The 15,551-nt window shown below is 41.0% G+C and overlaps 1 protein-coding gene across 1 annotated transcript in view; it reads left to right on the forward strand.

Moving 5' to 3' along the window:
* The first annotated feature begins 3,896 nt into the window (after positions 1–3,896).
* Positions 3,897–15,551, forward strand: part of ABLIM2 (actin binding LIM protein family member 2) — a 121,402-nt gene continuing 109,747 nt past the window's right edge. The window contains exons 1-2 of the mRNA XM_026054822.1: positions 3,897–3,912; positions 12,837–12,980. Of these exons, the coding sequence (XP_025910607.1) occupies positions 3,897–3,912; positions 12,837–12,980 (160 nt within the window). The remainder of the gene's footprint in view (positions 3,913–12,836; positions 12,981–15,551) is intronic.

Genomic DNA, 15,551 nt, shown 5'->3' on the forward strand with positions numbered 1-15,551 from the left:
ACACGTTGATAAGATCTCCTCTCAGCCTTCTCTTCTCCAGGCTAAACAGGCCCAGCTCTCTCAGTCTTTCCTCATAAGAGAGATGCTCCAGTCCCCTAATCATCTTTGTAGCCCTTTCTCATGCATTGATTTAAAGACAGAAGTGTTTGATAGTTTGAAGAGAACTTTAAATTTAATCTGCTTCTGTGCAGACTAAATTTTGGTCAGGTATAAGTGGTAACCATGAGTGTGGTTGGATGACTGAGGCCATTTCCAACAGGACAGGATCCTTGCTTGATTGCCTCTAGAGAGGCTGGGCAGAAGGTCAGAGGATATGGGTTTGGTTGTAGATATGCCATTGATTCTTCTCTATCTTGTTAAAGCTTTACCATTTTACTCTTCATTTTCACTTCTACCATATGTTTGTCCTCTTTATTTAGATCATAAGTGTTTGAGGGCAAGGATCATCTCGTTATTCAGCACTACTGCCAGCCATACAGGTATACTGTAACCTTAATTCTCTTAGTTACTATTGACATTCTCTTTAAGTTTTAGTGGTAGGAGGAGAGCAAGTATACGAAGAACATGAGCTGATTAGGAACATATCTAAAACCTTAAAAAAATACCATTTGTGGCCAATAGTACCGTTGTCTGTAAGGAATTTGCAGCCAGCTAATCCATTTCAGCATGGCCTAAATTTGTTGCTAAGCTGTCTGCCTGTTGTTTGCAAAGACATCAGTAAAGGCATTGACCTCAGTAATGTAACCTTGGTAAAATGAAACCTGAAACAAAAAGATGGGTAAGGGCTACAAATATGGCCATTGCTGTGGTTACCAGAGCTTGACTTTAAATTGTAAAAGAAGCTAAGTGCGTCATCCTTTTCTATAGCATCCATTATATTGCAGGGCAGTATACTGCCCTTACCTTTAGAATAGGGAAATAAAGGTGTTTGGCTTGTACTGGTTTGTGAAATTGGGTCAAAACTATAATGCCTCATGGATGGTTAACAGCACGGGTGTCAGCAGTCTGTATCTGAGCTGTCTGGCTTGTGCTGCTGTCACTATTGTCTCCTGTCATGCTCATCTGAGTCAGTAAATCACACTAATGAAGGGCAATAGGCTCTTATTTTGTGCCCGCGAAGCCAAGGACTGATGATGAAGTTTTACTGAAACACTGTCAAAAACCTCTAAGCTTTTGAAGTATGATTTTTCCTTTGCTGTAGCCAAGTTGTGAGACTGTAGTGAAGGCTCAGAGATTACAAGTAGATTTGCGAATACATATTAGTACACTATTTGACTTCATTATGACGGTATACTGTCAAAATGTGGGTTGCACAGCGGTTAGCCTTGAAAAGGAGCAAGTCTGGCAGTAGAGGGAAAGGCTGTGTTAGAGTGAAAGCTCTTTCACTTTTTCTGTTAATTTCTGTTCCTTCTGAGTGTTGCTATTTAGCAAAGTGCCTTCTGCATTTCTGCCAAGCTGAAGTAACCTCTGGGAAAATCTGAGTAGGCCAGATCCTGCAAATATCTGGAGAGCTCAGCCAGGGTGTCTGTTAGTGGGTCCAAAAGAATACAAGGAAGGATTTGGTCTAGCACAGATAGCACTAAAATATTGGGGGGGAAAAAAACTGCCATAAGGTTTTAATGCCAGAAGTCAGTTGCTGTAATCAAGTGCATATATATATATATATATATATATATATAAATTATTGAATAATTCATCGTTTCAGTTTTATTTGTTTTCAAATATCAGACTGTTCATGTGTGCAGCATATGGTTCATATGAGTTTATGGTAATTTCAAATTATTCACTGAATCAGTTAGAAGCTGAAGTGGTTTCAAGGTGCAGAATTTGGGGTTGGGAGTTGAGATCTTGGGATCTGCTTTCTGGGTCTCATTTCATATCAGTCCAAAGTTACTTCAAGTTACAGACACCGTGTCTGTCATGTCCCAAGTCGGTGGGGTCCTCCCCATACAGATTTCTGGTCAGAGCTCCCTGTCTGTCTTTACAGAAATGCTTGTTCCATTCTCAGTAGCCAGTACTAGGCAAACAAAACCATGTTTTATTTTGTATCCATTATGAAATACAAAGACATTTCCAGTAAGTATTAAGTTAAAGGAAAACGTTTTGAAAAATTGTTGAAATTATACATTTCCACTTTAGTTGATGGGGATTTCTGTAAGATCTAAGAACAATCAGCTGTTTCTGGCTTATCATCAAGAAATCTTGCTCATCATCACATGTAAATGCTTTTGAAGCATTGATGGTTTTTGCTTTGAAACAAAGAATAAAGAGCCTCCACCCTCTCTTTCAATAGCATTTATAACAATCCATAGTGAGCTAGTAAGAGCTAAAAAAATGCATAAAAGATATTCACTAAGCTGTTTTTACGTAAAACTTTCACTTTCTTCTGCACAAATAAACCCATTTTTTGCAAACAAAGAAAAAAAAGGCATTATGTCAAGTTTTAAAAATAGTTTGTTTCCTTTGTGGGAGATTGGAAGAGATTGAACTTTCTGTGAGATATGATTCAGCAACCATTGAAGTCAATGGACAGTCATCCTTAAACACACATGCACATTGGGTCAATTCAATAGATTTTTAATATGATTTAGTGCAAAATATTCTTTAGCTTGTGTAATGCAATGAACTTGCTAAGTAGCTGGCCATATGTAATTGGTGCGGTCTGCTCTTTGTGCCCGGTGGCTCCCAGTCCGTGTTGCTTTCATATCCCTCCCTGGGCAATATCAGAAGCTAAGGAGACTGGTTTTCACCTGTACATCCCTGCCTTGTTTCTGTTCATTGAAGGGAAGGAGGAGCTATTTCTTTGCTGCTTTGTAACCAAGTAGGCCATGGCTGGATGAAGGGTGGTGAGCCGAGGGGAGGGAGACTGTTTTGGCTTCTCCTGAGCTGGCAGGAAAAAAAGACAAAGCCTGCTCCATGAAAAGCACAGCCCTACTCCTCGCCCCGTGATTTAGTCCAGGTTTAGCAAGTTTGTTCTCCAAGCAATCAAGCCACCTTCCAACGTGCTGGCCACCTTCATACAAAGCTAGCCCAGAGTGAGTGAGGGCTTCAGATGTTAACCCTCACGGACTATTCACATGATAACTGGGCAAACAAGTATTGCTTTAAATAGCTCTGCGCATCACTGTTGCTACAATGATACACGTCCAACTCCATATGAGCAATCAGGGGAGAGATTTTTGGCTGCCAGATAGCTCACTGAATGCCTTCTGGAGAGAAAAAACCCTTACGCATCTCCTCGAGACATCAGTGCTGTCGGCTCCCTTGTGCAGGGGGCTGGGAGCATGGAACCCGGCCGGAGGGAGGCCACTGGACACGGCTAGGGGGGTTTTCCCGGTGCTGTCAGTTACCTCGGCCCGTATTTTTAATTTGCGGCCGGGCAGTTTGCAAACAGAGTAAGCCTCCCACTCAGCTTGGTTTTCCCTGAATTTACAGGCTCGCAGAGTGTTTTCCTTCTTCCAGCCTTTTCTGCCCGGTAGCACCCTACGGGAGCCGACCCCACCGAAGGCGCAGGCTGCAGCGGTGTGCCCCCGCTGCAGCTCGTCCCCGCGCTGTCCTGCCTGGGGGTGGCCCGCTGCCGGCTGCCCGGCGAACGTGAGAATATTTGGGCTGCTCTGGGGCGCTATTTTTGCATGGCAGCGAGGTCTTGGCTCGCCTCCTGCCTGTGCGTGGGCGCTGCAGGAGTCATCTGACCCCCCGCCACATTTCTGTCGGAGGCAGCTCCGGCGACAGCACGCTGCTGCAGTTCCCACTCGTCTGCTGCGGCACTTCTCACGCTCACTCGTTCAGCAGCCCTTCTCACTGTGCTCCTTGCAGCTCGTAGGAAACTGGAGCAGTGATAACTTCTGGTGGTATTTCCCATGTCACTGTCTGCACAGGACTGAATTAATGCGGGAATGCCAGAAGATACAGGTACGGTGTGATGACTCCACATTTTGGAGAGTGTGGACCTGAAATAATTTGTTTTTCAGCCAGGATTGCTGTAACTAACTCGCTGATATCATCATCAGAATATTTACTCATTGTTTACATGAAAATGCTGCAGAGGAGAAGAAGATGGCTAAACATTTATGTTAAATTATTCTTCATAGTCTTTTAATTATATAAGTGATTTGAAAACTGTAATGATACTGCACTTATTAGCTGACAGCTCAGTTTGAAAAATTCCCTAATTTTATTTAGTTTAAATTATCTTAGACTTTATATTAGATTCTAATGAAAAAATGCCTATTGCTTTATGTGGATGTATTGGCATGCTGGTCCTGTCTCCCTTCTGGTTGTAGTCTTGCTAAAAACATACCAAAACAGCATTTATATTGCTGCAGTTGAAGCTCCTAAAATTCAGCAGATTTCTACTAACTGAACTTGGACTTTGTAAATATTTCATTGTAATAATGAGTGCAGGAGGCTAGCTTGTGCTAGGCTTGTTTATGTGACATGGATTTTGCACTGAGCATACGGCATCGTTTGGAGCCCATGTATGCTGAGTGCTTGTGCTGTATTGCATATCTGATGTATGTTTGCATTACTTTGAAATTCTGCTAGGTAACGCTTCTCCTTTCCTCCGTCTCCAATACCATAAACCTAGTAATCAACAGAAAAAGCAGAAGACGCTTCAGTCTTTCAGTAGCATTAACTATCTGCTGTCCTATAACAGCTATAGACTTCTGATTTGATTATGATCCAGAGGAAGTGTTGGAAAAGGTATCCAATCCATTTCTTCATGCCAAAGGAAAGGCACTGTAAAAATTATTGGTAATAAGTAGTAAAAGCAGGTATATAGTTCAAAAATGAACACAATTACTTTTATCTGTGCTATTTTATCTTGTTGGACCATGTTAACTAATTAAATAGAGATCTATTGGCATAAGGATTTATTGAATTTGATGAATTGCCTATGATGCAGGATATTAATTAAAGAACTAGTAATAGTGCTTGCTTTAGGAACAACAAGAAGTCTTTGAAAAAGTAGTAAGCACTTCTTTAGAAGCTGTTGTACATGGTAATTGTATAAAAGCTCTATTTGGGAAGTCAACTAGTTAGTGTACACTAAAGTGGTTTCAGTTTAGTCCTCTGTATAACTAGCTAAAATTTTTGTGTGAAATTTGAATTTGTAAAGTGGAAATTCAGGGCAAAACTTCAGCTTTCTCTCTTTCCCTGTAAACTTTCTACTTTATTATGAGATACATGAAAGGAAAAGTTTTTGCATAATAATAAAAAGGCACAGTTCAGGTTGCAAGCACATTATCTTGAAAAAGGCTTTCAAGACAAACTGCTAATTGAGCAATATGTGAAGACAAGTTCCCACTAGCGGTTGCATGTGCTCTTCCAGCACATCGGTTTCTAGCACGTCTGCCAGAGGGGCTGGTTCAGTGCCCATCCGCAGGGGCCCACTGTGCTCGCCGGGGCGCGGGTGTGGGCTGTGCCGTGCTGGGGCTGCCGGTGGCCCTGGCCGGAGCGGTGGGCGGCCGGGCACCGCTCTTCCCCTGCAGCAGGAGTTGGTTCAGCGTGGCCGGAGTGGAGGCAGGTGGGTGGGGAGGGTGGTGGATTCCCCGTTTTAGCATCCCCCTTTCCTCCTTCCTGTCCGCGGGAATGGTGGCAGGGGCTGGGGGTCACCATAGAGGTCTCAGGCCCTCAGGGTAAATCACAGGTTCTTAGAAGCAAAACAAACAACCCCCACCAACCCCTTATATTCGGTATATTTATAACTCACATCCATGTAGTTCTCTGAACACCTCACTAACTACCTTATTACTCATTTATTACTGTATTATATTATCCTTACCTCCAGGCACCTACTGGAAGCACTCCTAGTCACTGTATTTTTGCAGATAGGCACAAGACAAGGAGAGACTTGGGGTCACATTTAGGCACCTAAAACTGCAAAGAGTGCTTAAGGGAATATTTACAGGTACTTAAATGCTAGCTTCCTTTGCTTTCATCCTGTGTTTTTAAACCCAGCCCTGAGTGACTGGATTTAGGCAACACCAGAAATGTTTGACCAAATAAGAACTTGGACTCAAATCTCTTAATTCTGGTGTGGTGCTATGGTCATTTGATTCTCTTTTAATCCTGCTCAGAGAAGATTACAAATTTAATTCCGCTCTAAGCGCTTCTGCACCCCCCTCCCATTGCTTGATACAATGCTTCAACAATCAATATTTTTGTTCTCAAATACTTAGTGAATAAATGGCATTCAGGTCTCATAGCTGTTGATTTTGGATTGCAGTGACCAACTCAGTCTGTAGAGATGAAAGGTTTCAGTGTCAACATTTCCAAGATAATTTTCTGTTAATCCAGTCATGCTGAATAGTATTCATCATCAGAGCTGTGCGTTTTTGTTTCAGAGTTGGAACGTTGCCTTTGTCTTTGTTGAAAAAGTTGAACATTTTTATGAACTAAACAACTGATACTGGTAATTTTAGATATTAATTCCTTTATAGATTTTTTTCCTTCAAATAAAATGGTTCCATCTCTTGAAGGAAATGTAGTGGGGTACGAAGAAGGGAAGTTCTCAGCAAATTAATACAGGAGCCAGTAGTGTTGATAGTTTCTAAAGAAAACATGATCTAGTTTTTCTTCTGGTGGAGGGTTGCTATTAAAGGCAAGTGATACTGCATTTACATTTACAGCCTGAAATGAAAGGATTGCTCTTTTTTAATCCAATCCCAAGAACACAAGACCAGAAAAAAACAAAAGAGTAGTGGGGAAAAAACCCACACAACAAATCCCTCCCATCTTTTTGGTTTTCCTTTTATGTTTGTCTTTAAGCTCTGATTATATGCTATCTGTCAGAGATCTGCAGTGAAACATTTACGCTTCTGAACTGAGAGCTAATTGTCAGGATTATGGAAACTTGTTCTTTAGGAATAAAATATTTATTCACGTAAACGTGGTCTATTCATTCAAATTAGACTTTACTGTTTATTTCACAGTAGTCTTTAAAATGTTTATATGACATAGAACAGAAAGCACCTGTCAGACCTATTATTTAGTTGTGTGATTTGGCACTTTGTCAGTTCAGGCTTCAATAATGATGAAGAGCAGGAAATCTAAGAAGCTGTTTTTCAGAAGGGGGTTAAATAGTGGGAAGTAAATGGGACACGTGACCTTATTTTTGTCCATATATTGGACAAAGCAAGTAAGATGTACTGCACATCTTCCTGTTACATCAGCACCTTCCGTTTTGTGCCTTGACTGAGGCATGAGCGGAAGGGAAAGACCCACCGTTCTGGGCTCATCTAGTGAAAGTCTTTATTATTAAGCATCGTATTAGAGGTTTGACCTCAGGTCAAATGTGTGTTCCTAAGCCTGGCATTTCTTAACTTTTCAGTACTTGATTTCTAAGCTCAGTAATGGCTTCTGTGTGTCCTTATTGCTAAGTTAAAACAAAAAGGAACAAACTGGAAGAAATGCATTAGGACCATGTTAAATGATGCAGTTTGTAGCTGTGCATTTCTTCATGAGGTCTGTGATCTGCCAGGAGGACTTCTGTCACGTGGCTGGCAGAGAGCCCGACGACAGTAGCGTTTGCTCATCCTCTGCGTGGGCCAGGCCTAGGGGGGCAGCGAGGTCCTGTGCCGAGGATTTCTCTCTGACGTTTGCTCATGGTGGAGGGAAGCTGAAGGGCGAGCTGTGGCATTTTGCCTCCCAGGCTCTGGAGAGGAGCCTGCCCAGGGCCTGGAGGCCTCCTGCCTTCTGCCGCCAGCATCAGCTAATCTCGTCCCACTCCAACAACAGCCCTGTCCCAGGCACGTCTCTTCCTTACCCCGGTGCCTCGTCCCGGTCCACGCTGCTGTTATATCCGAGCTAGTTTAGCAATGCTGAATGAACTGCGCCTTTTTTCTTTTCTTTTTTTTTCTGACCCCGTATTTTGTGGATTTTTGCGGGGCCTGTCACAAAGTCCATCTCCCTGTCAGACTTCAGCCTTTACTCCAAAGCAGGCAGTGTGAGAACTTCCAAAGGCAAGGTGCTGTACTTTTTTTAACATTGAAAAGTTGCTATATTTTATCCTTTTCTTTTTTTCACCTCTATTAAAAGCTTAGACAGTTTGTCTGAAGTTCTCCCTAAAGAAATGAGTCTGAGGAGAACACCAAACATAAAGAATTTCAATATAAGCAGTTGAAGTCTGGCAAAGTTAAAAGCCCACTAAAACTGTCATGTAGTACAGCTTTAATAATGAGCGATCCCGCAATCCTCTCTTCCCCCATCATACTTAGAGCCAGTACATGTGCTAGAGCAAACAATATAGAAATAAATCTACTTGCAGAAATGCATTTTACGATTTTTAAACCATTGCTAATTGAGTAATCCCTACTGAATCCAGAACTACAGAATTATGGACTGCCCAGCATGTTGGAGAGAGGTGAGCCTGATTGCTGAGGCCCTCTGGGTTTTGCCATCAGAAATGTGTGATGGCTGGACGTTTGACAAGAATTTTGCCACTACGACAAGAATTTTGCCACTACACAGTTCTTGTATGCCAGTAAAGTGCTATGGAAAGTGTATGCTTATTCATTTCTGTCCTGTTTTTGTCCTTGTCAGAAAGTGAGTACAATAAAACCTTTGTAGGGTTTAAGGATTTGTGGAGATACCTCTGCTAGAGCAGCATACTGGCAAACTAAGAGGAAGACAAATTTGGAGAATCAGGCTTTCCTTTGTATTTCTATTCAGCAAGAGTCACTTAAGAAGGAAGTCTCTAGTTTCATTAAATTCTGCAAACCAGAATGCAATAATGTAATTGTTTAATTTTTAATGAGCTCTTTAGTGGGTTATGATCAGATGAGTATTCTCAGATCATTACATTCCATGAGCAATACAGTATGTTACCAGCTAAATATGTCGGTCATATTTTCTGCTTTGAAGACAAGTTTTGATACCTAAAGGCGTAAAAATAGAATGCTGAAAATTACTATATAACAAATTTACTTAATAATGACTTGAAATGCATGTATGTTAAAATTCTGAATTGACTAGCATAATTAGTTTGAAAGTATTTCCATTTTTAAAAATTGTATCAACATAGAGCACAATATATTTTAAAACAAACTATTCAAATTTAGACTAACATTAATCACATCATTTTGTTCTGCTAGAAGAAAGAATAAGTATTTAAAACTGCCATCAAAAGCACAGTTTTATAATGAGCCCAAAGGCCCTGTATTCCCACTTGGTTTCATAGAGACTTTTGTGTGAAACACTGATTAGCTTAGTTCTGAACTGAGAGGAAAGCAAAACAATTATTTCTCTGTAACATGCATATTTTAAATATGATTTGTGTTATTTCAAAATTAACGAAGGAATTCCAAAAGAAATACTACATTTTTTATAGCAATTATTATGTATTGATAATTCTTTGTTATTTTCCAGTTCTATCCCTTGATGAGAAATTACTCATAATAAAAAATCTCAAGGCATTCAAAAGAATAAAAAGGATGTGCCAGTCGGTGAAGTTTCTTGCATTTGGATAGCATAGTGTAAGAAAAGGTATTCCTGGGGTGGCAACACAAATACTGAACAGCATAGTCACTGTCAGAGTTTGGCTCCAGGACAGGTCTCTGAGTTAACAGTGGCCTTCAGGAGGAGCAAGCAACTCTTCGTCTTCCTGCTTTGTAGAGATGGGCAGTAAGCACCAAGGGCAACGTGGCAGGTAAAGCCGCCTTAGGCTATTGCTTTCCAATAACCACAGCCTTGAACTTCCAGGCGAGCAGCGAGGGAGCAAACAGACATTACCCTTCTTCAGTGCCAGAGTCTTGCAGCTCCATAACCTCCAGCCACATGCTGGGGAAGATGTGAATGCTCACCATTTCAAAGCAGAAGAAATACAAGTACTGAAAAATTTCAGTAATGTCTTTCTTTTGTGTGAGAGGTGTCAGAGAGTAGTAGACTGTGTTTTTTCGGGGTAGGTTTTGTTAAACAGAAATAGTACCTTGCGTCTAATTTAAGAAAGTCTTTGGTGTACTCTTGACTGTTCTGCACAGGATTTTATTTCCTTAGTGAGGTATTTGGGGGAAGGATGCAGGGGACATGTTCAAGGGCTCCTTGAACTTTCTGGTACATCCCTTTCCTTCCTTATGTCCAGCAGGGCCAGAAGTACAAGCCAGTGGAGCCTTGGACTTACAAGGGTCACTCACTGGTGGTGGGTGGAGATGTGAACCCACCTCAGCGCCGTGCTGGTGGTGCAGGATGGTGGGGGCACAGGCTGCTTCCTGCTGGCAGAGCTTTGTAGTGGTAGCTCAGTGTCTTTGCGCAGTCAGGGTATCTCCTATAAAGCAGGTCTAGCTGGGGCACGCCACAGGTCTCCCATTTCTTTGATTAATGAGAAAATAGGGTCAGTCAAGTATTGTCATTTGCCACTGCTTTTCAGCAAGGAAAGAAAAAAGCCTCCCCCAAAACAACAACAAAAAAAACTTCTGAAGGTGTTTTGAAAATGGACAAATTCATGTGAGCCGAATGTTTTACCATTTTCTTGAGGAAGAAAACTGAAGTTTTCCCTGGCAAAGCGCCAGCGTTTTTGCTGCAGCGAGCGGGAGCACGAAGCCTGGAGCCTGGGGCAGACACGCCTGACGTGCAGGCTCAGAAATTCAAACAATTCCATCATTCTGATCAGAATTTTCTATTTCAAACGTAACTTTTCAGACCAAAGTATTCTGGGTGTAGTCAGCTGTTTTCCAGTCCATGAATTAAATGCTACAAATCTGATGCTTGTTAACAATTTTGGAGGAGAGAGAACCCTCTTTACCAAGGTTTAGAAACTTCTAGCTACTGTTATACTAAGCATCTCAGTAAAAAAAACTTTGTTTAAATTTCTTACAGAGTTGATTCTACAAGTAATTTTAAGGTGGATCTTGTTGGGCAATTTACAATACAGAGAAGTTTTTGTGTCAAAAGTTAAACATTGTGAAGTTTAGAGTTCTCTCCATTTTTATTTCTTTAGAGGAAAAAGGCAGAAGGTCGTAGTAGCTTGAACTACGTGCACCGTTTACACTTCATAAATTTGGGCAGCTGCATTTCTATAAACTTCTAGTTGCTTGTTCAGTGCTGTTTGTATTGGATATGTACTTAATTATAGCCAGGGCTTCAGTAATAGCTCCAAAATTCACACTGCTTTCAGCAGGCCTTTTTGGCAAGCAGAGACTGCAGAATTGCAGTTGGCAAGGCAGAATGCGAATGGGTGGTGAATGAAACTATAGGCAACTCAATCGCATGGATCTCCCTAGGGAAAAAAAAAAACAAAAAACACACACACACACTTCTACTTACAGTAGAATATGCAGGATTGGGCAAAACTTCCAGAAATTCCCCTGGATCCCTGGGTGATGGGTTCAGCATCTCTTTGAAATACTGACTTCTTAAGATCAATGGCCCTGAAGAGGCCTTTTAGGTATCACCAGCCAGTTCCAGAGATGGGGATGAGGGTGTGAATAGAGGAGGAAGAGCAGCAAGGACAGACGTGGGAGAGCAGAGCGGGCCTGGGCTCTCCAGGGCAGCACAGGGTCTGGGATCTAGCAAGACTAGAACCATGGATGTCCCAATACCCCACCAGTATTGATACTCACTGATTCAGATATCATCTGATACCATGTATGTTTATTAGTGGCAATACCATCAAAGTTACATCCCAATTTGTTTGAAATGTTGGTGAAAGAAAAGGAAAGAGGAATTAGCCAGCAGTGGCATTATTCCTCAGCTAAACCCTGAAGGGAAGCGCATCAGATTTCTTTTCATACTTAGTGCATTGGCCTATGAGAGGTTGCTGCATCTTGACTGATTTGGTCTTTTGGAGCTACCATTTAACAGACTTTAGTTACTTTGAAGTAAGGAATCCAACTTTAGAATAAACATGCCCCATTAAAGAAGTAGAAGTATGGCATTCAGTATGTAATTTACTAAAAATATGCGGTATGTTTTCCTGTTATTAGTTTGTCAGGTAGGAAAAAAAAGCCAAATCTCTTGAATATTACAGCCCTATTATAATTAGCTCACTTGATATTCACTCTCTAGACTCTCTTACTGAGTGAGTACGTTGCAATATAAAATTGATGCGTGTACTGCAGCAGAATTACAAGAAGAAGGACACGTAACATATTGGAATGTCAGTTTATATTAACAGCCCAATAGATGCAATTTCTACTTTGCATCACAAGATGGCAGCAAATTTTTAATTCACTTAATATTTTATTAGCCTAAATAAACTTAATCTCTTGTTAAAATCACAAATGTTTTCCTATAAAATGACAGCAACCTTTATTTAATGATCACGTGTGCATGGTAGTTACAGAAATGTTAATTTTTCAAAATTGTGAACTCAAAACATTGCAGAAGTGTATTTATATCTTAAAAGTAATTAGAAAGGCAATTACTTGGAACTTTAAAGAAGACCAGATCGTGATGTAATGGTTACTAAATCCCATTAAATGTATTTTACATGAAAATAATAACTTTTATCTATATATTTTGACTTTTTGAAAGGGAGATGCTACAAAGTAATTTGTTGAAATTTAGAGAGAGAGGCTCTTAATCTTCATGAGAATTCTTTCTCCTATAAGCCGTTCTAATTTATGTTTGAAATGTTTACAAGCATGGACTTTTAAAGTTAAGAAATGGGGGAAGCATGTCTCAGCTCATTTAGCAGATCTTTTCTCCTGTGCTGGCCAATATCAGAAGTTAAAACTGTTTGATCCACATTGCCAGCTTCGTCCCAAGTTTTGATCCACATGGCATGTTTTGTCCCAAGTGTTAATTGTCATTATTTGTAGGTCTTACAGAAGACGATTCTATTGCAGTTATCCTTCTCACAGCATTTAAAATACTTTATCTTTTGTTTTTCTTTGCAGTTTCACAACCACAGGCTGTACATAGCCAACTGGAGAAGCCATCAAGTACTGCAATTCTTTGCAATAACTGTGGAAACCCATGCAAAGGAGAAGTTTTGAGAGTTCAGAACAAATATTTCCATATTAAGTGCTTTGTTTGCAAAGGTAAGTGTTTGTGACAGCTGTTACTATGTATAGTACATTAGCACTGGACACGTGGCTTCATGGTCCTGGAGACTTCATAAACATTTTACAATGCAGTCCATGCCTGAAAGGGTTTACTGTAGACTGTATGGCTGCTTACTGTAAGACTGCAAACATCCTAAATCCTAAAAAATGGAATATGTTTTGAATGGATATAAACCCTCAGAGTTTACTGCAGAGTTGGGCCCTGAAGAAGAACGGATTGGAAGAACTGGTTATGAAAAATGGCATAGGATTAGGAGAGATTTAGTATTTACAAAGAAACTCACGTTATCCCTCTGCTGACTTGATAGTGCATGCCCCAGGGAGGACCATGGCCTGGTTTGTGCACGCTACCTTGGGTCAGACTGTGACGCTTGAACCCCAGTGTGACTGTCTGTGCTTCGGCAGTTTTGTGAGGGAACTACTCAGTTTGCTCCAAATTGGAGCCTGGAAGTGATCTAACATTGACACGTTGCGAATGAGAGAAGGACAAGAGTCCTCCAGACGAGCAAGGAATTAACCAATATGACAGTATATCTGCACCCATTTGGTTATTTGAATGATTACCTGGAAGCTTCAAAATTCTAATTTGAGTGTACAAATGAGTAAGTTAACTGACAATTTTTGGACAACCTGCTTAATTCATCATTAAGCAGTTTGCTGTACTTTTATTCCAAATGACATTTCTTATTACTTGTAGCACAAATATGAACATGGCTCTGGTGCCGCCTGTGTTAGTGTAACTATTTCCAAGAGACTGTAAACTCCTCAGGATAGGTGCAATCTAGAGAGACAAAGACAGGAGAAACATGCAAAAGATGATTTAAGTTCTTGCCAAGGTAACAGAGCTGGTTACTGCTAGATCAAGATTTAGCAATTCCTACAGTGTGCTAGTATGTGCATTTCAATAATATATCAGATGTTATTTTAATGCTGCTTAAAATAGGAGTAAAAGATCCTTGAGGGAGACAGTAGATGATGACAGTTTTTCTCTGATTGTTTCCTCCATCAGCTACAATGGTGTTTTCATTAATCCTGTGAGACAAGGCATTTAGTATTTGATACCTGCATCAGTCTTTAATGAGTTAGATAGAGAGCATTAAGTGTCCAACTCAATGATTGCATTCTTTGCAAAGTCACACAACAAAAAAAAGCATAATGTAATATCCTAAATAACAAAAATATTTTAGTCATCTATTAAGAACCAGAATGGTATTCAAAGTGGAAAACAACCCATATATAATTTTTCTAGACGCTTTTAAAATCACCCATTCTTATGACAAACTTTGCTATCAAATTAATTTTCAGGCTTGACTCATTAGGAGAGAAACTAATTTGTTACTCAGAAATCTTGACTCCTGCATAAAGTCTCAGTAACTGGTATGTGCTCCTTATAATTACCTGGATGAAATCTAAGCCCCCTTTTATATAGATCTGCTATGAGAGAACAAATTCACAGGTCCTATATAAAGAATTAGACACAATTATTATATATCCATGTTTCATTTCACGGGACATCTCCATTTAGAAGTTGGCGGGTCATCCGCAAATGCAGCAAGCTAATTCTGAAACTATTCACTGATCAGTAATCTAGACATTGCTGATGCTCTTGTTTTTCATGGAAAAGAAGATGATGAATGTACTGTGGAAGCTCTATTACCCTTACATATCTAATAGAGATAGGAAGGAATTTGTTCGCATTCAGGCAGAACTTGGATAAAACAAGAAAAAAAACACTGTATTAACAACTAAGAAGTATGGTAGCTTCTGTCAGCCACCCATCAGACTCTAGTTTGGCACAGGAGATGCATAGATAAACTGCTTCTTGGAATATTTATATTCCTCCTTAGTAATGGAGGGCGCTAATGTTTGGGCGCTAATGACACCATCAAGCAGGATTTCAGAGCTCTGGGGATGGTGGTCAAGGGTCTGGGAGCCCAGGTCATCTTCTCCTCAATCCTGCCAGTGAGGGGGATGGATGAGAGGAGGAGGAGACAGACTTTCCAAGTTAACGACTGGCTGCGCCGCTGGTGTTGGCAACAGGGTTTTGGTTTCTACGACCATGGGACCCTGTTTAAAGATCGACAACTGCTGGGGAGAGATGGGATCCACCTCACGAGGCGGGGCACACGGGTCTTTGCCAACAGGTTGGCCAACCTGGTAAGGAGGGCTTTAAACTAGGAAAGACGGGGGAAGGGGAGAGGTATAGTGCCAGGGTAGTTGGCAAAAGACAGCTCAAGTCGGGATGCCTCCAGCAGGTGAATGCAGCCAGGGAAGTGCTCATGGGATGTGGCTATGGAGGATCCTCTTTTACCCCTCCTGGGAAACCTGCATGCTTGATCACCTCCCTGAAATGCCTGTACACCAATGCACGCAGCATGGGGAACAAACAGGAAGAACTAGAGATCTGTGTGCGGTCGCGGGGCCATGATCTCATTGCCACTACAGAGACATGGTGGGATAGCTCACATGACTGGAGTGCTGTCATGGATGGCTACGTGCTTTTTAGGAAAGACAGGCCAGGAAAGCGAGGTGGTGGAGTTGCTCTTT

This window comes from Apteryx rowi, unplaced genomic scaffold (assembly GCF_003343035.1).
Source record: "Apteryx rowi isolate R43461 unplaced genomic scaffold, aptRow1 scaffold_97, whole genome shotgun sequence".
NCBI lineage: Eukaryota > Metazoa > Chordata > Aves > Apterygiformes > Apterygidae > Apteryx > Apteryx rowi.